Source organism: Pseudophryne corroboree, chromosome 1 (genome assembly GCF_028390025.1).
Source record: "Pseudophryne corroboree isolate aPseCor3 chromosome 1, aPseCor3.hap2, whole genome shotgun sequence".
NCBI lineage: Eukaryota > Metazoa > Chordata > Amphibia > Anura > Myobatrachidae > Pseudophryne > Pseudophryne corroboree.
Genome location: NC_086444.1, coordinates 136643118 through 136663368, shown reverse-complemented (window position 1 = coordinate 136663368; position 20251 = coordinate 136643118). Strand labels below are relative to the sequence as shown.

The following is a 20251-nucleotide window of genomic DNA, read 5'->3' as shown; positions in this document are numbered from 1 at the left end:
AGGCAAAATATCAGAATTTACCAGCTATAGCTGTGGAGACCAGGCCCGAGAACCTTTCTCCACACAATCCTCAGCCTCCCATATGCCTCTTAAGTCGGCATCATCTGTCCAATGTATATTCTACAGGACACGTCAAGCAGAAATCGACATAGCTTTTGTCTCTAGGACCCAGTATACTCATGTCCCTTTGGGCATGCTTTATAATTATATATCTATCACTTAAGACAGCATCTTAAAATATTTATATGCATACTAGGGTCTCAATCTATGCTGATAAGGTACCTGTCCACGCTGCCACAGCGCTATAAACCCATGCCGACACAATCGCCGGTCTGGGTAGTATACTAGAATGTGCACACTATCTGCAGGATCCCTGAGAATAGCTAGTGCAAACAGGACACCCAAGGGGAAGATTCTCAACACATCCTGGCCCTAGTGGGGAAGGGATACAGCCTGAGAATTCTCTTGTGGGAAGCTGCCGTCTCTTGTCTGGAGATTCCCGCTCTTTTTCCTCATGAGAGGAGGGAAATCTACCTCAGCATTCTTCCCCTTAACATGTGTACTCTCGTGTCAGGGACAGATGAGTCATCAGTGATATGCAAATCATCTTTTATTCCAATAATCATATATTGAATATCTTTTAGCCCTCTTGGCTGTAACTTTGCATTATCGTAGTCGACAGTGGAGTTAAACTCTGTGTCGATACTTTGTTATTTTGGATAGTGAACATAAAGAGACTCTGAAGGACTCTGTGACTTAGGGACAGACCAGGGTAGATTTCCTTTCTGTTCCCTAACCTTTTGTGCAATAATTTTACCTCAGCACTTACACATATCCAAACAGGTGTCGGCGTTGTCGACGGAGACACCCTCCCACACACATATCCGCTCTATCACCTCCTTAGAGGAGCCTTTTACCTCAGACATGTCGACACACGCGTACCGACACACCACACACACAGGGGATGCTCTATTTGAAGACAGTTCCCCCACCAGGCCCTTTGGAGAGACAGAGAGAGAGTATGCCAGCACACACCACAGCGCTATATAATACAGGGATGTACACTATACTGAGTGATTTTTCCTCTATAGCAGCTTATATACACAGTTTTGCGCCTAAATTTATGTGCCCCCCCTCTCTTTTTTACCCTTTGTGTACCAGGATACTGCAGGGGAGAGCCTGGGGAGCTTCCTTCCAGCTGAGCTGTGAAGAGAAAATGGCGCCGGTGTGCTGAGGAAGAAGGCCCGGCCCCCTCAGCGGCGGGCTTCTGTCCTTTTATGTACTTTAATGGCGGGGGTTAATGCACATATACAGTTTATCAGACTGTATTATGTGCTTTTCGCCAAGTAAGGTAATCTAATTGCTGCCCAGGGCGCCCCTACCCCCCCCCCCCCCCCAGCGCCCTGCACCCATCAGTGACCGGAGTGTGTGGTGTGCTAAGGGAGCAATGGCGCACAGCTGCAGTGCTGTGCGCTACCTAAATGAAGACCGGAGTCTTCAGCCGCCGATTTTCAACTTCTCTTCGTTCTTCTGGCTCTGCAAGGGGGACGGCGGCGCGGCTCCGGGACCGGACGACCGAGGACTGGGCCTGTGTTCGATCCCTCTGGAGCTAATGGTGTCCAGTAGCCTTAGAAGCCCAAGCTAGCTGCAAGCAGGTATGTTCGCTTCTCTCCCCTCAGTTCCTCGTAGCAGTGAGTCTGTTGCCAGCAGATCTCACTGAAAATAAAAAACCTAACAAATACTTTCTTTTCTAGGAAGCTCAGGAGAGCCCCTAGGGTGCATCCAGCTCTGGCCGGGCACAGATACTAACTGAGGTCTGGAGGAGGGGCATAGAGGGAGGAGCCAGTGCACACCAGATATAGTACCTAATCTTTCTTTAAGAGTGCCCAGTCTCCTGCGGAGCCCGTCTATACCCCAGCATCCACTAGGACGTCAGAGAAATTACATTAAGTAGATCGCGTTTATATGTCATCCATAGGGTGTGTACACACATTGAGATATTTTCTTTCGATTTTGACTATATAGTCAAAATCGCAAGAAAAGTTAGTGCAGATCGCAAGGTGAAAGTCACCTTTCGATCCCGATTCGATCCCGTTGCGCGGTCCCGCCAGGTCGGCATCGCAAGAAAAGAAAGACTGTGCAGGCAAGTCAATCCTTGCTAGATCGGTGTACTATCTAGTTCATCTCACATGTCAATGACATCTCACATAAGCCAAAATCTCACATAAGCCAAAATCGTAAGCACCCATAGTCCATATCTCAAGAAAAGTTAGTCAAAATCTGGGCTCCAGGGAGTTCAAGGAAAATCGCAAGTAAAAATCGGGCATAGCAAGGATCTCACCGTGTGTACACACCCTTAGGGTCAGTTGTGTGGTGAGGGACAAGATTTGCTTCTGTATGGCCACATATTTTATGACTGGCAGCCACCAGCACTGTTTTTGCCTATTATATTGACCATGAATAATTTGAATTGGTCCTGGACCACCAACCCAGGGCACCCCTGCAAGTGTCCCGAGGCACCCCAGGGAGCCACGGCACACAGTTTGGGAACCTCTGGGTTAGATCGTTCTACAGATTGGAAGCTGTGGCCTGGGGATACATGGGAACAAGGGTCTACAACAGAGGAATAATACTAGTGCTAGTTGAGGAGAGCGTTAGAAAGAAAACTTAAACACACAATTGGTGATATGATAGTTTACCTTTAAACTACTAACTAATACATCTACTCACCAAATACAAAGTTGAACTCTGTGTTAAGACAATGGCAAGACTGCAGTATAAAGGCTGTAGCGGAGCCTAAGCAATTTAATCTGGGCTTCAAATGTTGAAGCTCCTTCACTCTATCTTTCTACCTTCTATAGCACCCACAGAAGCATTGCTACTACAGGGAACAGGTGAATCTCATTAAAGTTTGAAGGTACCAACATGGTGTCTACGAAAAGAGACCTCTGATCAGTTGTCCTGGACAACAGCATGCCACCACGTGGTTCAACTGAAGGGCCTGGCAGGCTACCATGGTATACAGTAGAGATGAGCGCCGGAAATTTTTCGGGTTTTGTGTTTTGGTTTTGGGTTCGGTTCCGCGGCCGTGTTTTGGGTTCGACCGCGTTTTGGCAAAACCTCACCGAATTTTTTTTGTCGGATTCGGGTGTGTTTTGGATTCGGGTGTTTTTTTCAAAAAACCCTAAAAAACAGCTTAAATCATAGAATTTGGGGGTCATTTTGATCCCAATGTATTATTAACCTCAAAAAACATAATTTCCACTCATTTTCAGTCTATTCTGAATACCTCACACCTCACAATATTATTTTTAGTCCTAAAATTTGCACCGAGGTCGCTGTGTGAGTAAGATAAGCGACCCTAGTGGCCGACACAAACACCGGGCCCATCTAGGAGTGGCACTGCAGTGTCACGCAGGATGTCCCTTCCAAAAAACCCTCCCCAAACAGCACATGACGCAAAGAAAAAAAGAGGCGCAATGAGGTAGCTGACTGTGTGAGCAAGATAAGCGACCCTAGTGGCCGACACAAACACCGGGCCCATCTAGGAGTGGCACTGCAGTGTCACGCAGGATGTCCCTTCCAAAAAACCCTCCCCAAACAGCACATGACGCAAAGAAAAAAAGAGGCGCAATGAGGTAGCTGACTGTGTGAGTAAGATAAGCGACCCTAGTGGCCGACACAAACACCAGGCCCATCTAGGAGTGGCACTGCAGTGTCACGCAGGATGTCCCTTCCAAAAAACCCTCCCCAAACAGCACATGACGCAAAGAAAAAAAGAGGCGCAATGAGGTAGCTGACTGTGTGAGCAAGATAAGCGACCCTAGTGGCCGACACAAACACCGGGCCCATCTAGGAGTGGCACTGCAGTGTCACGCAGGATGGCCCTTCCAAAAAACCCTCCCCAAACAGCACATGACGCAAAGAAAAAGAAAAGAAAAAAGAGGTGCAAGATGGAATTGTCCTTGGGCCCTCCCACCCACCCTTATGTTGTATAAACAGGACATGCACACTTTAACCAACCCATCATTTCAGTGACAGGGTCTGCCACACGACTGTGACTGATATGACGGGTTGGTTTGGACCCCCCCCCAAAAAAGAAGCAATTAATCTCTCCTTGCACAAACTGGCTCTACAGAGGCAAGATGTCCACCTCATCATCATCCTCCGATATATCACCGTGTACATCCCCCTCCTCACAGATTATCAATTCGTCCCCACTGGAATCCACCATCTCAGCTCCCTGTGTACTTTGTGGAGGCAATTGCTGCTGGTCAATGTCTCCGCGGAGGAATTGATTATAATTCATTTTAATGAACATCATCTTCTCCACATTTTCTGGATGTAACCTCGTACGCCGATTGCTGACAAGGTGAGCGGCGGCACTAAACACTCTTTCGGAGTACACACTTGTGGGAGGGCAACTTAGGTAGAATAAAGCCAGTTTGTGCAAGGGCCTCCAAATTGCCTCTTTTTCCTGCCAGTATAAGTACGGACTGTGTGACGTGCCTACTTGGATGCGGTCACTCATATAATCCTCCACCATTCTTTCAATGTTGAGAGAATCATATGCAGTGACAGTAGACGACATGTCCGTAATCGTTGTCAGGTCCTTCAGTCCGGACCAGATGTCAGCATCAGCAGTCGCTCCAGACTGCCCTGCATCACCGCCAGCGGGTGGGCTCGGAATTCTGAGCCTTTTCCTCGCACCCCCAGTTGCGGGAGAATGTGAAGGAGGAGATGTTGACAGGTCGCGTTCCGCTTGACTTGACAATTTTCTCACCAGCAGGTCTTCCAACCCCAGCAGACTTGTGTCTGCCGGAAAGAGAGATCCAAGGTAGGCTTTAAATCTAGGATCGAGCACGGTGGCCAAAATGTAGTGCTCTGATTTCAACAGATTGACCACCCGTGAATCCTTGTTAAGCGAATTAAGGGCTCCATCCACAAGTCCCACATGCCTAGCGGAATCGCTCCGTGTTAGCTCCTCCTTCAATGTCTCCAGCTTCTTCTGCAAAAGCCTGATGAGGGGAATGACCTGACTCAGGCTGGCAGTGTCTGAACTGACTTCACGTGTGGCAAGTTCAAAGGGCATCAGAACCTTGCACAACGTTGAAATCATTCTCCACTGCGCTTGAGACAGGTGCATTCCACCTCCTATATCGTGCTCAATTGTATAGGCTTGAATGGCCTTTTGCTGCTCCTCCAACCTCTGAAGCATATAGAGGGTTGAATTCCACCTCGTTACCACTTCTTGCTTCAGATGATGGCAGGGCAGGTTCAGTAGTTTTTGGTGGTGCTCCAGCCTTCTGTACGTGGTGCCTGTACGCCGAAAGTGTCCCGCAATTCTTCTGGCCACCGACAGCATCTCTTGCACGCCCCTGTCGTTTTTTAAAAAATTCTGCACCACCAAATTCAAGGTATGTGCAAAACATGGGACGTGCTGGAATTTGCCCATATTTAATGCACACACAATATTGCTGGCGTTGTCCGATGCCACAAATCCACAGGAGAGTCCAATTGGGGTAAGCCATTCTGCGATGATCTTCCTCAGTTGCCGTAAGAGGTTTTTAGCTGTGTGCGTATTCTGGAAAGCGGTGATACAAAGCGTAGCCTGCCTAGGAAAGAGTTGGCGTTTGCGAGATGCTGCTACTGGTGCCGCCGCTGCTGTTCTTGCGGCGGGAGTCCATACATCTACCCAGTGGGCTGTCACAGTCATATAGTCCTGACCCTGCCCTGCTCCACTTGTCCACATGTCCGTGGTTAAGTGGACATTGGGTACAACTGCATTTTTTAGGACACTGGTGAGTCTTTTTCTGACGTCCGTGTACATTCTCGGTATCGCCTGCCTACAGAAGTGGAACCTAGATGGTATTTGGTAACGGGGGCACACTGCCTCAATAAATTGTCTAGTTCCCTGTGAACTAACGGCGGATACCGGACGCACGTCTAACACCAACATAGTTGTCAAGGCCTCAGTTATCCGCTTTGCAGCAGGATGACTGCTGTGATATTTCATCTTCCTCGCAAAGGACTGTTGGACAGTCAATTGCTTACTGGAAGTAGTACAAGTGGGCTTACGACTTCCCCTCTGGGATGACCATCGACTCCCAGCAGCAACAACAGCAGCGCCAGCAGCAGTAGGCGTTACACGCAAGGATGCATCGGAGGAATCCCAGGCAGGAGAGGACTCGTCAGAATTGCCAGTGACATGGCCTGCAGGACTATTGGCATTCCTGGGGAAGGAGGAAATTGACACTGAGGGAGTTGGTGGGGTGGTTTGCGTGAGCTTGGTTACAAGAGGAAGGGATTTACTGGTCAGTGGACTGCTTCCGCTGTCGCCCAAAGTTTTTGAACTTGTCACTGACTTATTATGAATGCGCTGCAGGTGACGTATAAGGGAGGATGTTCCGAGGTGGTTAACGTCCTTACCCCTACTTATTACAGCTTGACAAAGGGAACACACGGCTTGACAAATGTTGTCCGCATTTCTGGTGAAATACCTCCACACCGAAGAGCTGATTTTTTTGGTATTTTCACCAGGCATGTCAACGGCCATATTCCTCCCACGGACAACAGGTGTCTCCCCGGGTGCCTGACTTAAACAAACCACCTCACCATCAGAATCCTCCTGGTCAATTTCCTCCCCAGCGCCAGCAACACCCATATCCTCCTCATCCTGGTGTACTTCAACACTGACATCTTCAATCTGACTATCAGGAACTGGACTGCGGGTGCTCCTTCCAGCACTTGCAGGGGGCGTGCAAATGGTGGAAGGCGCATGCTCTTCACGTCCAGTGTTGGGAAGGTCAGGCATCGCAACCGACACAATTGGACTCTACTTGTGGATTTGGGATTTCGAAGAACGCACAGTTCTTTGCGGTGCTTTTGCCAGCTTGAGTCTTTTCCGTTTTCTAGCGAGAGGCTGAGTGCTTCCATCCTCATGTGAAGCTGAACCACTAGCCATGAACATAGGCCAGGGCCTCAGCCGTTCCTTGCCACTCCGTGTGGTAAATGGCATATTGGCAAGTTTACGCTTCTCCTCCGACAATTTTATTTTAGGTTTTGGAGTCCTTTTTTTACTGATATTTGGTGTTTTGGATTTGACATGCTCTGTACTATGACATTGGGCATCGGCCTTGGCAGACGACGTTGCTGGCATTTCATCGTCTCGGCCATGACTAGTGGCAGCAGCTTCAGCACGAGGTGGAAGTGGATCTTGATCTTTCCCTAATTTTGGAACCTCAACATTTTTGTTCTCCATATTTTAATAGGCACAACTAAAAGGCACCTCAGGTAAACAATGGAGATGGATGGATACTAGTATACAATTATGGATGGACTGCCGAGTGCCGACACAGAGGTAGCTACAGCCGTGGACTACCGTACTGTACTGTGTCTGCTGCTAATATAGACTGGATGATAATGAGATGTAGTGTGTATAAAGAAGAAAGAAAAAAAAACCACGGGTAGGTGGTATACAATTATGGATGGACTGCCGAGTGCCGACACAGAGGTAGCTACAGCCGTGGACTACCGTACTGTACTGTGTCTGCTGCTAATATAGACTGGATGATAATGAGATGTAGTATGTATAAAGAAGAAAGAAAAAAAAACCACGGGTAGGTGGTATACAATTATGGATGGACTGCCGAGTGCCGACACAGAGGTAGCTACAGCCGTGGACTACCGTACTGTACTGTGTCTGCTGCTAATATAGACTGGATGATAATGAGATGTAGTATGTATAAAGAAGAAAGAAAAAAAAACCACGGTTAGGTGGTATACAATTATGGATGGACTGCCGAGTGCCGACACAGAGGTAGCTACAGCCGTGGACTACCGTACTGTACTGTGTCTGCTGCTAATATAGACTGGATGATAATGAGATGTAGTATGTATAAAGAAGAAAGAAAAAAAAACCACGGGTAGGTGGTATACAATTATGGATGGACTGCCGAGTGCCGACACAGAGGTAGCTACAGCCGTGGACTACCGTACTGTACTGTGTCTGCTGCTAATATAGACTGGATGATAATGAGATGTAGTATGTATAAAGAAAAAAGAAAAAAAAACCACGGGTAGGTGGTATACAATTATGGACGGACTGCCGAGTGCCGACACAGAGGTAGCTACAGCCGTGAACTACCGTACTGTACTGTGTCTGCTGCTAATATAGACTGGTTGATAAAGAGATGTAGTAGTATGTATGTATAAAGAAGAAAGAAAAAAAAACCACGGGTAGGTGGTATACAATTATGGACGGACTGCCGAGTGCCGACACAGAGGTAGCTACAGCCGTGAACTACCGTACTGTGTCTGCTGCTAATATAGACTGGTTGATAAAGAGATGTAGTAGTATGTATGTATAAAGAAGAAAGAAAAAAAAACCTCGGATAGGTGGTATACAATTATGGACGGACTGCCGAGTGCCGACACAGAGGTAGCTACAGCCGTGAACTACCGTACTGTGTCTGCTGCGACTGGATGATAAATAATGATATAAAAAATATATATATATCACTACTGCAGCCGGACAGGTATATATATTATATAATGACGGACCTGCTGGACACTGTCTGTCAGCAGAATGAGTTTTTTATAGAATAAAAAAAAAAACACCACACAAGTGAAGTCACACGACGAGTGTTTAACTTTTTCAGGCAATCACACAATATAGTATACTACTAACTATACTGGTGGTCAGTGTGGTCAGGTCACTGGTCAGTCACACTGGCAGTGGCACTCCTGCAGCAAAAGTGTGCACTGTTTAATTTTAATATAATATGTACTCCTGGCTCCTGCTATAACCTATAACTGGCACTGCAGTGCTCCCCAGTCTCCCCCACAATTATAAGCTGTGTGAGCTGAGCACAGTCAGATATATATACATAGATGATGCAGCACACTGGGCTGAGCAGTGCACACAGATATGGTATGTGACTGAGTCACTGTGTGTATCGTTTTTTTCAGGCAGAGAACGGATATATTAAATAAAACTGCACTGTCTGGTGGTCACTGTGGTCAGTCACTAGTAAACTCTGCACTCTCTACACTTCTACAGTACTCCTAAGCTCCAGTAAATCAGGTCAATCTCTCTCTCTCTCTCTCTTCTAATCTAAATGGAGAGGACGCCAGCCACGTCCTCTCCCTATCAATCTCAATGCACGTGTGAAAATGGCGGCGACGCGCGGCTCCTTATATAGAATCCGAGTCTCGCGAGAATCCGACAGCGTCATGATGACGTTCGGGCGCGCTCGGGTTAACCGAGCAAGGCGGGAAGATCCGAGTCGCTCGGACCCGTGAAAAAAAACATGAAGTTCGTGCGGGTTCGGATTCAGAGAAACCGAACCCGCTCATCTCTAGTATACAGAGGAGGAGCCTGTCCTTTTGGTGACAAACTTTAAGTGCTCTTGCTTCTATACAGCTTCTACGCTTCATAGTTGACAGTGTACTCCAAATGGATTAAATGGAAATAAATTAATGGTGCTCTCTTTTAACATATATCAATGTGATTAGTGTGAGAGGCGATTAATTGCAATACTATCAATGATCATTTCTATGAACGAAGACGGATTGCCAATGTGGTCGTTCAGCAATTAACTTTAGCTGCCCCCAACCTCAGGAACATCCTGCCAAACTCAGTAAGCCTAGGGCCACACATAGCGGCCAAGCAGGTCCAACTGAAGGAGCCTGCACATGAACGCCTACGCAGGCGCCCACACATGTGCGTCAGTCCTGCTGCCGCATATGACCGCAGGACAGCGGGATTTCAACGTGAACACATACATTTCAATGTATGTGTTCACACAGTACGGCTGTGCCACACTGTGAAATACTGGGATCCCGCAGAACATGATCCGATTGAACACAAACCCCCCCCCTCCCGGCCAAGCGGGTCCTGTTCAGCAGGACCCGCTTGGCCGCTATGTGTGGCCCAGCACTAAGATTTGTATGCAGCCTCCTATATGTCTCCAAAACACATCTCATCATTCAAGCCTGCCACCTCTCCTCCTCATTCTCTGGCTTCTGCATCCCATCTAGAATAAAGGCTCCTGAGAGTAGGGCCATCACCCCCTACATGTTCTCTACATATTGGACAGTTGTACATTTAAGAACTTGTCTGTGAATTTGGCCACCTTAATACTTATATGTTCTAAGCACAATATTTAAAAAGATAATAATGATAACAAGCAATAAATAGGGCAATGAAAATGTGAAGATAATAAAACAGATTGCCAACACATAAATGTTATGATATACATAAATATGGGAAGTACCTCGCTGGTCTTTATTTTATGTGGATTGGTCGGCCTCTCATCTTCAATGTCCACTTCTGTCAATCTTAAAATATTGTATATGGTGTCTCCAGTAACCTGGAAGGCAGAGAGCACAGAGTTTAGTCTGCGGAGCACTCAGAAACCAAGGCAACAGGAACAACACAAGCATCACTGGTCTGCAGAAGGACATACTGTATTGCTGTCTCCTACTTTGCCTTTTCCAATATTCAGACGGGAAACACGATGTACTGGGGAAGACAATGCAGGACAAAACAACCCCCCAGATGTTTACTTTCAAATTTCTGAACTGCACAAGAGCAATTCCAATTCGAATCTTATTTGTCACAGGTAACACCATCTTTGTACCAGTTTCCATAGCAATCCTCTATAATGAGGCACCTGTGCATTCACACAGGTTAATTGCATGACTACAACTATTGTTTATATTTACAGGTGGTTTCACGTAATCCTGAAATGGCTCCAAATGCTGTAGACCTGTTTGGAGTGCTACACTTTGCTTAGTACGCTGTAAGGAACTTTGTATGTGGCTATGATGTGAATAAAATGCACAATTCATTATACAGTAAGAAAATAAGAATTTACTCACCGGTAATTCTATTTCTCGTAGTCCGTAGTGGATGCTGGGACTCCGTAAGGACCATGGTGATTAGCGGCTCCGCAGGAGACTGGGCACAACTAAAAGAAAGCTTTAGACTACTGGTGTGCACTGGCTCCTCCCACTAAGACCCTCCTCCAGACCTCAGTTAGGATACTGTGCCCGGAAGAGCTGACACAATAAGGAAGGATTTTGAATCCCGGGTAAGACTCATACCAGCCACACCAATCACACCGTATAACTCGTGATACAATACCCAGTTAACAGTATGATAACAACTGAGCCTCTCAACAGATGGCTCAACAATAACCCTTTAGTTAGGCAATAACTATATACAAGTATTGCAGACAATCCGCACTTGGGATGGGCGCCCAGCATCCACTACGGACTACGAGAAATAGAATTACCGGTGAGTAAATTCTTATTTTCTCTAACGTCCTAAGTGGATGCTGGGACTCCGTAAGGACCATGGGGATTATACCAAAGCTCCCAAACGGGCGGGAGAGTGCGGATGACTCTGCAGCACCGAATGGGCAAACTCTAGGTCCTCCTCAGCCAGGGTGTCAAACTTGTAGACTCTTGCAAGAGTGTTTGACCCCGACCAAGTAGCTGCTCGGCAAAGTTGTAGAGCCGAGACCCCTCGGGCAGCCGCCCAAGAAGAGCCCACCTTCCTCGTGGAATGGGCTTTTACAGATTTAGGGTGCGGCAGTCCAGCCGCAGAATGTGCAAGTTGAATCGTGCTACAGATCCAGCGAGCAATAGTCTGCTTAGAAGCAGGAGCACCCAGCTTGTTGGGTGCATACAGGATAAATAGCGAGTCAGTTTTCCTGACTCCAGCCGTCCTGGAAACATATACTTCTTAGGGCCCTGACTACGTCCAGTAACTTGGAATCCTCCAAGTCCCAAGTAGCCGCAGGCACCACAATAGGTTGGTTCACATGAAAAACTGATACCACCTTAGGAAGGAATTTGGGAACGAGTCCTCAATTCCGCCTTATCCATATAAAATACAGATAAGGGCTTTTGCATGACAAAGCCGCCAATTCTGATACACGCCTGGCCGACGCCAAGGCCCACAGCATGACCACATTCCACGTGAGGTATTGTAGCTCCCCGGATTTAAGTGGCTCAACCCAATGCGACTTCAGGAAATCCAACACCACGTTGAGATCCCACGGTGCCACTGGAGGCACAAACGGGGGCCGACTATGCAGCACTCCCTTAACAAAAGTCTGAACTTCAGGCAGTGAAGCCAGTTCTATTTTGGAAGAAAATCGATAGAGCCAAAATCTGGACCTTAATGGAACCCAATTTTAGGCCCATAGTCACCTCTGACTGTAGGAAGTGCAGAAATCGACCTAGCTGAAATTCCTCCTTTGGGGCCTTCCTGGCCTCACAGCACGCAACATATTTCCGCCATATGCGGTGATAATGGTTTGCGTTCACTTCTTTCCTAGCATTAATTAGCGTAGGGATAACTTCCTCCGGAATGCCCTTTTCCTTCAGGATCCGGCGTTCAACCGCCATGCCGTCAAACGCAGCCGCGGTACGTCTTGGAACAGACAGGCCCCCTGCTGCAGCAGGACCTGTCTGAACGGCAGAGGCCATGGGTCCTCTGAGATCATCTCTTGGAGTTCCGGGTACCAAGCTCTTCTTGGCCAATCCGGAACAATGAGTATAGTTCTTACTCCTCTCCTTCTTATTATTCTCATTACCCTGGGTAAGAGAGGCAGAGAAGGGAACACATACACCGACTGGTACACCCACGGTGTTACCAGAGCGTCCACAGCTATCGCCTGAGGGTCCCTTGACCTGGCGCAATATCTTTGTAGCTTTTTGTTGAGGCGGGACGCCATCATGAGACCTGCAATTGCTGAGGCAATTGCAGGTCTCAGTATAGTACCTGAGTGTGTATATACAGACTTCAGGATAGCCTCCTGCTTTTTATCAGCAGGCTCCTTTAAGATAGGAAGATAGCTCCCCAGGCCATCATGTCCACCTGTGGCCTTTCCCAACGGTGTACAATCATTTGGAAGACTTCTGGATGAAGTCCCCACTCTCCCGGGTGGAGGTCGTGTCTGCTGAGAAAGTCTGCTTCTCAGTTGTCCACTCCAGGAATGAACACTGCTGACAGTGCTAACACATGATTTTCCGCCCATCGGAGAATCCTTGTGGCTTCTGCCATCGCCATACTGCTTCTTGTGCCGCCCGGTCGGTTTACATGAGCGACCGCCATGATGTTGTCTGACTGGATCAGCACCGGCCGGTGTTGAAGCAGGGTCTAGCCTGACTTAGGGCATTGTAAATGGCCCTTAGTTCCAGAACATTTATGTGTAGGGAAGTCTCCTGACTTTTACATAGGCCTTGGAAGTTTCTTCCCTGTGTGACTGCCCCCCAGCCTCGAAGGCTGGCATCCGTGGTCAGCAGGACCCAGTCCTGTATGCCGAATCTGCAGCCCCCTAGAAGATGAGCACTCTGCAGCCACCACCACAGCGACACCCTGGCCCTTGGAGACAGGGTTATCCGCCGATGCATCTGAAGATGCGACCCGGACCACTTGTCCAACAGATCCCACTGGAAGATCCTTGCATGGGACCTGGCGAATGGAATTTCTTCGTAAGAAGCTACCATCTTTCCCAGGGCTCGCGTGCATTGATGCACCGACACCTGTATTTGTATTAGGAGGTCTCTGTCTAGAGACGCCAACTCCTTGGACTTCTCCTCCGGGAGAAACCCTTTTTATCCTGTTCTGTGTCCAGAACCATACCCAGGAACAGTAGACGCGTCGTAGAAACCAGCTGCGACTTTGGAATATTCAGAATCCAGCCGTGCTGTTGTAGCACTTCCCGAGATAGTGCTATTCCGACAAACAACTGCTCCCTGGACCTCGCCTTTATAAGGAGATCGTCCAAGTACGGGATAAGTACTTCGGCCATTACCTTGGTAAATACCCTCGGTGCCGGGGACAGACCAACGGCAACGTCGGGAATTGGTAATGACAATCCTGTACCACAATTTTGAGGTACTCCTGGTGAAGAGGGTAAATAGGGACATGCAGGTAAGCATCCTTGATGTCCAGCGATACCCTGAAATTCTCCAGGCTTGCACTAATCGCCCTAAGCGATTCCATTTTGAACTTGAACCTTCGTTTATAAGTGTTCAAGGATTTCAATTTTAGAATGGGTCTCACCGAACCGTCTGGTTTCGGTACCACAACATTTTGGAATAGTAACCCCTTGAAGGAGGGGTACCTTGATTTCACCTGCTGGAAGTACAGCTTGTGAATTGCCGCCAGTACTACCTTTCTCCGAGGGCAGCAGGCAAGGCTGATGTGAGGTAACAGCGAGGGGGAGTCGCCTCGAACTCCAGCCTGTATCCCTGTGATACTACTTGCAGACCCTAGGGATCCACCTGTGGGCAAGCCCACTGGTCCCTGAAGTTCCCGAGACGCGCCCCCACCGCACCTGTCTCCACCTGTGGAGCCCCAGCGTCATGCGGTGGACTCAGAGGAAGCGGGGGAAGATTTTTGATCCTGGGAACAGGCTGTCTGGTGCAGCTTTTTCCTTCTTCCCTTGTCTCTGTGCAGAAAGGAAGCGCCTTTGACCCGCTTGCTTTTCTGAAGCCGAAAGGACTGTACCTGAAAATACGGTGCTTTCTTAGGCTGTGAGGAAACCTGAGGTAAAAAAATTTCTTCCCAGCTGTTGCTGTGGATACGAGGTCCCAGAGACCATCCCCAAACAATTCCTCACCCTTATAAGGCAGAATCTCCATGTGCCTTTTAAAGGCAGCATCACCTGTCCACTGCCGGGTCTCTAATACCCTCCTGGCAGAATGGACATTGCATTAATTCTGGATGCCAGCCGGCAAATATCCCTCTGTGCATCCTTCATATAAGACGACGTCTTTAATATGCTTTATGTTAGCAAAATATTATCCCTGTCTAGGGTATTAATATTATCTGACAGGGTATCAGACCCCGCTGCAGCAGCACTATTTATGCTGAGGCAATTGCAGGTCTCAGTATAGTACCTGAGTGTGTATATACAGACTTCAGGATAGCCTCCTGCTTTTTATCAGCAGGCTCCTTTAAGGTGGCCGTATCCTAAGACGGCAGAGCCACCTTTTTTGACAAACGTGTAAGCGCCTTATCCACCCTAGGGGATATCTCCCAACGTGACCTATCCTCTGGCGGGAAAGGGTACGCCATCAGTAACTTTTTAGAAATTACCAGTTTCTTATCGGGGGAACCCACGCTTCTTTACACACTTCATTCACTCATCTGATGGGGGAACAAAACACTGGCTGCTTTTTCTCCCCAAAAATAAAACCCCTTTTATGTGGTACTTGGGTTCATGTCAGAAATGTGTAACACATTTTTTATTGCCGAGATCATGCAACGGATGTTCCTAGTGGATTGTGTATATATATCTCAACCTCGTCGACACTGGAGTCAGACTCCGTGTCGACATCTGTGTCTGCCATCTGAGGTAACGGGCGTTTTTTTTTTTTTTTGAGCCCCTGATGGCCTTTGAGACGCCTGGGCAGGCGCGGGCTGAGAAGCCGGCTGTCCCACAGCTGTTACGTCATTCAGCCTTTTATGTAAGGAGTTGACATTGTCTGTTAATACCTTCCACCTATCCATCCACTCTGGTGTCGGCCCCACAGGGGGCGACATCCCATTTATCGGCCTCTGCTCCGCCTCCACGTAACCTTCCTCATCCAACATGTCGACACAGCCGTACCGACACACCGCACACACACAGGGAATGCTCTGACTGAGGACAGGACCCCACAAAGTCCTTTGGGGAGACAGAGAGAGAGTATGCCAGCACACACCAGAGCGCTATATAATGCAGGGATTAACACTATAACTGAGTGATTTTTCCCCCAATAGCTGCTTGTATACATATATTGCGCCTAAATTTAGTGCCCCCCCTCTCTTTTTAACCCTTTGAGCCTGAAAACTACAGGGGAGAGCCTGGGGAGCTATCTTCCAGCTGCACTGTGAAGATAAAATGGCGCCAGTGTGCTGAGGGAGATAGCCCCGCCCCTTTTTCGGCTGACTTTTCTCCCGCTTTTTCATGGATTCTGGCAGGGGTAATTTATCACATATATAGCCCTGGGACTATATATTGTGATGATTTGCCAGCCAAGGTGTCTTATATTGCCCTCAGGGCGCCCCCCCCCCCCCCCAGCGCCCTGCACCCCATCAGTGACCGGAGTGTGAGGTGTGCATGAGGAGCAATGGCGCACAGCTGCAGTGCTGTGCGCTACCTTGTTGAAGACAGAAGTCTTCTGCCGCCGATTTTCCGGAACACTTCTTGCTTCTGGCTCTGTAAGGGGGCCGACGGCGCGGCTCCGGGAACGAACACCAAGGTCGGGTCCTGCGGTCGATCCCTCTGGAGCTAATGGTGTCCAGTAGCCTAAGAAGCCCAAACTACCACCTGTTAGGTAGGTTCACTTCTTCTCCCCTTAGTCCCTCGCTGCAGTGAGTCTGTTGCCAGCAGATCTCACTGTAAAATAAAAAACCTAAATATACTTTCTTTCTAGGAGCTCAGGAGAGCCCCTAGTGTGCATCCAGCTCAGCCGGGCACAAGAATCTAACTGAGGTCTGGAGGAGGGTCTTAGTGGGAGGAGCCAGTGCACACCAGTAGTCTAAAGCTTTCTTTTAGTTGTGCCCAGTCTTCTGCGGAGACGCTAATCCCCATGGTCCTTACGGAGTCCCAGCATCCACTTAGGACGTTAGAGAAAGTAACTATTACTTTGCTAATGACCAGTGTGCTACCATGCGTACAGAGGTGCCCATTTATACTGTGGCTTCAGTCACACAAATAGCCCCTCTCAGCTTGCTAGGTCGTGGGTGACCTGGCCTCATCCTGCGTCCTTTTTTGCTCAAAATCTGCGTCTTATTCACACACACACAAAAAAATCCAACTCAACTACTGGAAGCGACAATGCTGCACTGCTTGTGTACACACCACCGCTGGGATTCGTGACATTTGCACATCTGTGTGCGACTGAGACTGAATATGTGAAAACGCTCCCGGATACCAGCAGCCACGGCTTGTCCTCATGTGTGAAACCAATTCCAGTGCGGTTAAAGTCGCAGCCTAGAGTTTCTGATACACAGTGTGTGGTTTCTCGCTGCTACTGATCTCCAAGAGTTTTCAGTGGCAACAGGCGGCTTGCTCCCTAAGGCATAAAGATGCTCAGGTTATGAGGACACCTGTATATTTTTGAATCTTCCCTTGTTTCTCATTCACAATTTAAAGCAATTCTCTATTTACAGTATATGTATAATTTTAATCTTTATACCCCAGATTGGTTCAGCCTGAGAATATCTAGCAAATCTTTGGTCCTTTAGCAGATCATTTTATTGTCCAACAACCCAGCCAATCATTTCAATCATCCACTCCCCAAATATAGGGATAGGCTGTGGGTGGCTGCTTTTTAAAAGCAATTGTAAACCACAACAGTATATGCTGGCACTATTTAAGTACCTAAATAATAATAAAAATGTTTGCTACAGTCAATGTTTATCTTGAAATTAATATTACAAAATGTGCTGTGTGTGATTGCGGTCTGTCGGTCAGTTTGCTGCACAGAGCCCAAAATATGTTAATAGTGGTATCCGGAAGATAGATAGACAGTGTCTATGTCGACACTCTATGTTCGTCAGGTTAAAAGTGTCGACCTGACAATGGTCGACATGTTGGGGGGGGGGGGGGGGGGGTTAACGTGTTTTCCCAACATTTGCTTGATTTACTAGACACTTGTACTATGGTTGGGAATAACCATTGTCATGTTGACCTTTTGTACCGGTCGATCTAATTCATGTCTGCCTAAATACTGTAGATCTTCTATAGCACACCCGTAGTGGCATGCACCCATTAATAGTTATATACTTCAATCGATATCATGTATACCCACAAATAATAAGAATTTACTTACCGATAATTCTATTTCTCGTAGTCCGTAGCGGATGCTGGGAACTCCGTAAGGACCATGGGGAATAGCGGCTCCGCAGGAGACTGGGCACTAAAAGAAAGCTTTAGGACTACCTGGTGTGCACTGGCTCCTCCCCCTATGACCCTCCTCCAAGCCTCAGTTAGGACACTGTGCCCGGAAGAGCTGACACAATAAGGAAGGATTTTGAATCCCGGGTAAGACTCATACCAGCCACACCAATCACACCGTACAACTTGTGATATGAAACCCAGTTAACAGTATGATAACAGAGGAGCCTCTGAATAGATGGCTCACAACAAGAACCCGATTAGTTAACAATAACTATGTACAAGTATTGCAGACAATCCGCACTTGGGATGGGCGCCCAGCATCCACTACGGACTACGAGAAATAGAATTATCGGTAAGTAAATTCTTATTTTCTCTGACGTCCTAGTGGATGCTGGGAACTCCGTAAGGACCATGGGGATAATACCAAAGCTCCCAAACGGGCGGGAGAGTGCGGATGACTCTGCAGCACCGAATGAGAGAACTCCAGGTCCTCCTCAGCCAGGGTATCAAATTCATAGAATTTTGCAAACGTGTTTGCCCCTGACCAAGTAGCTGCTCGGCAAAGTTGTAAAGCCGAGACCCCTCGGGCAGCCGCCCAAGATGAGCCCACCGTCCTTGTGAAATGGGCTTTTATTGATTTAGGCTGCGGTAATCCTACCGCAGAATGCGCCAGCTGAATAGTGCTACAAATCCAGCGCGCAATAGACTGCTTAGAAGCAGGAGCACCCAGCTTGTTGGGTGCCATCAGGATAAACAGCGAGTCAGTTTTCCTGACTCCAGCCGTCCTGGAAAAATAAAATTTTCAGGGCCCTGACTACGTCCAGCAACTTGGAATCCTCCAAGTCCCCAGTAGCCGCAGGCACCACAATAGGTTGGTTCAAGTGAAAACCTGAGACCACCTTCGGGAGAAACTGAGGACGAGTCCTCAACTCTGCCCTCTCCATATAGAAAATCAGATAAGGCCTTTTACATGACAAAGCCGCCAATTCTGACACACGCCTGGCCAAGGCCAAGGCCAACAGCATGACCACTTTCCACGCGAGATACTTTAGCTCCATGGTTTTAAGTGGCTCTACCCATGCGACTTTAGGAAATCCAACACCACGTTGAGATCCAAAAAGTGCCACAGGAGGCACAAAAAGGAGGCTGAATATGTAGTACTCCTTTAACCAAAGTCTGAAATTCAGGCAGTGAAGCCAGATCTTTCTGGAAGAAATTCGACAGAGCCGAAATCTGGACCTTGATGGACCCCAATTTGAGGCCCAAACGTCACCCCTGCTTGCAGGAAGTGCAGGAATCGACATAGTTGAAATTCCTCCGTCGGGGCCTTCATGGCCTCCCACCAAGCAACAAATCTTCGCCAAACGCGGCGATAATGTCTTGCGGTGACATCCTTCCTGGCTATGATCAGGGTAGGGATGACTTCCTTCGGAATACCCTTTTCCTTTAGGATCCGGTGTTCTACCGCCATGCCGTCAAACGCAGCCGCGGTAAGTCTTGGAACAGACAGGGTCCCTGCTGCAGCAGGTCTTGTCTGAGCGGCAGAGGCCAAGGGTCCTCTGCCAGCATCTCTTGAAGTTCCGGGTACCAAGCTCTTCATGGCCAATCCGGAACCCCGAGTATGGTTTTCACTCCTCGCCTTCTTATTATTCTCAGTACCTTGGGTATGAGAGGTAGAGGAGGAGACACATAAACCGACTGGTACACCCATGGTGTCACTAGAGCGTCCCCAGCGATCGCCTGAGGGTCCCTTGACCTGCGCCATATCTTTTCAACTTCTTGTTGAGGCGGGACGCCATCATGTCCACCCGTGGTCATTCCCAACGGTTTACCCGCATTTGGAAAACTTCTGGATGAAGTCTCCATTCTCCTGGGTGTAGGTCGCCCATCGGAGAATCCTTGTGGCTTCTGCCATCGCCATCCTGCTTCTTGTGCCGCCCTGTCTGTTTACATGGGCGACCGCCGTGATGTCGTCTGATTGGATCAGTACCGGCTGGTTCTGAAGCAGGGGCCTTGCTTGGCTTAGGGTATTGTAAATGGCCCTTAGCTGCAGAATATTTATGTGAAGCGAAATCTCCTTGGAAATTTCTTCCCTGTGTGACTGCACCCCAGCCCCGAAGGCTGGCATCCGTGGTCACCAGGACCCAGTCCTGTATTCCGAATCTGCGGCCCTCTAGTAGATGAGCCCTCTGCAGCCACCACAGCAGCGACACCCTGTTTCTTGCTGACAGGGTTATCCGCTGTTGTATCTGTAGATGGGACCCGGACCATTAGTCCCACAGGTCCCACTGGAACGTCCTTGCGTGGAGTCTTCCGAATGGAATTATGCTTCGTACGAA

The 20251-nt window shown here is 48.2% G+C and overlaps 1 protein-coding gene across 2 annotated transcripts in view; it reads right to left on the bottom strand.

Moving 5' to 3' along the window:
* Positions 1 to 20251, bottom strand: part of CWC27 (CWC27 spliceosome associated cyclophilin) — a 643952-nt gene that overhangs the window by 514342 nt on the left and 109359 nt on the right. For both annotated transcript variants that reach the window (XM_063963134.1, XM_063963139.1), the window contains exon 5: positions 10278 to 10373. In XM_063963134.1, coding sequence (XP_063819204.1) covers positions 10278 to 10373 — 96 coding nt within the window. The remainder of the gene's footprint in view (positions 1 to 10277; positions 10374 to 20251) is intronic.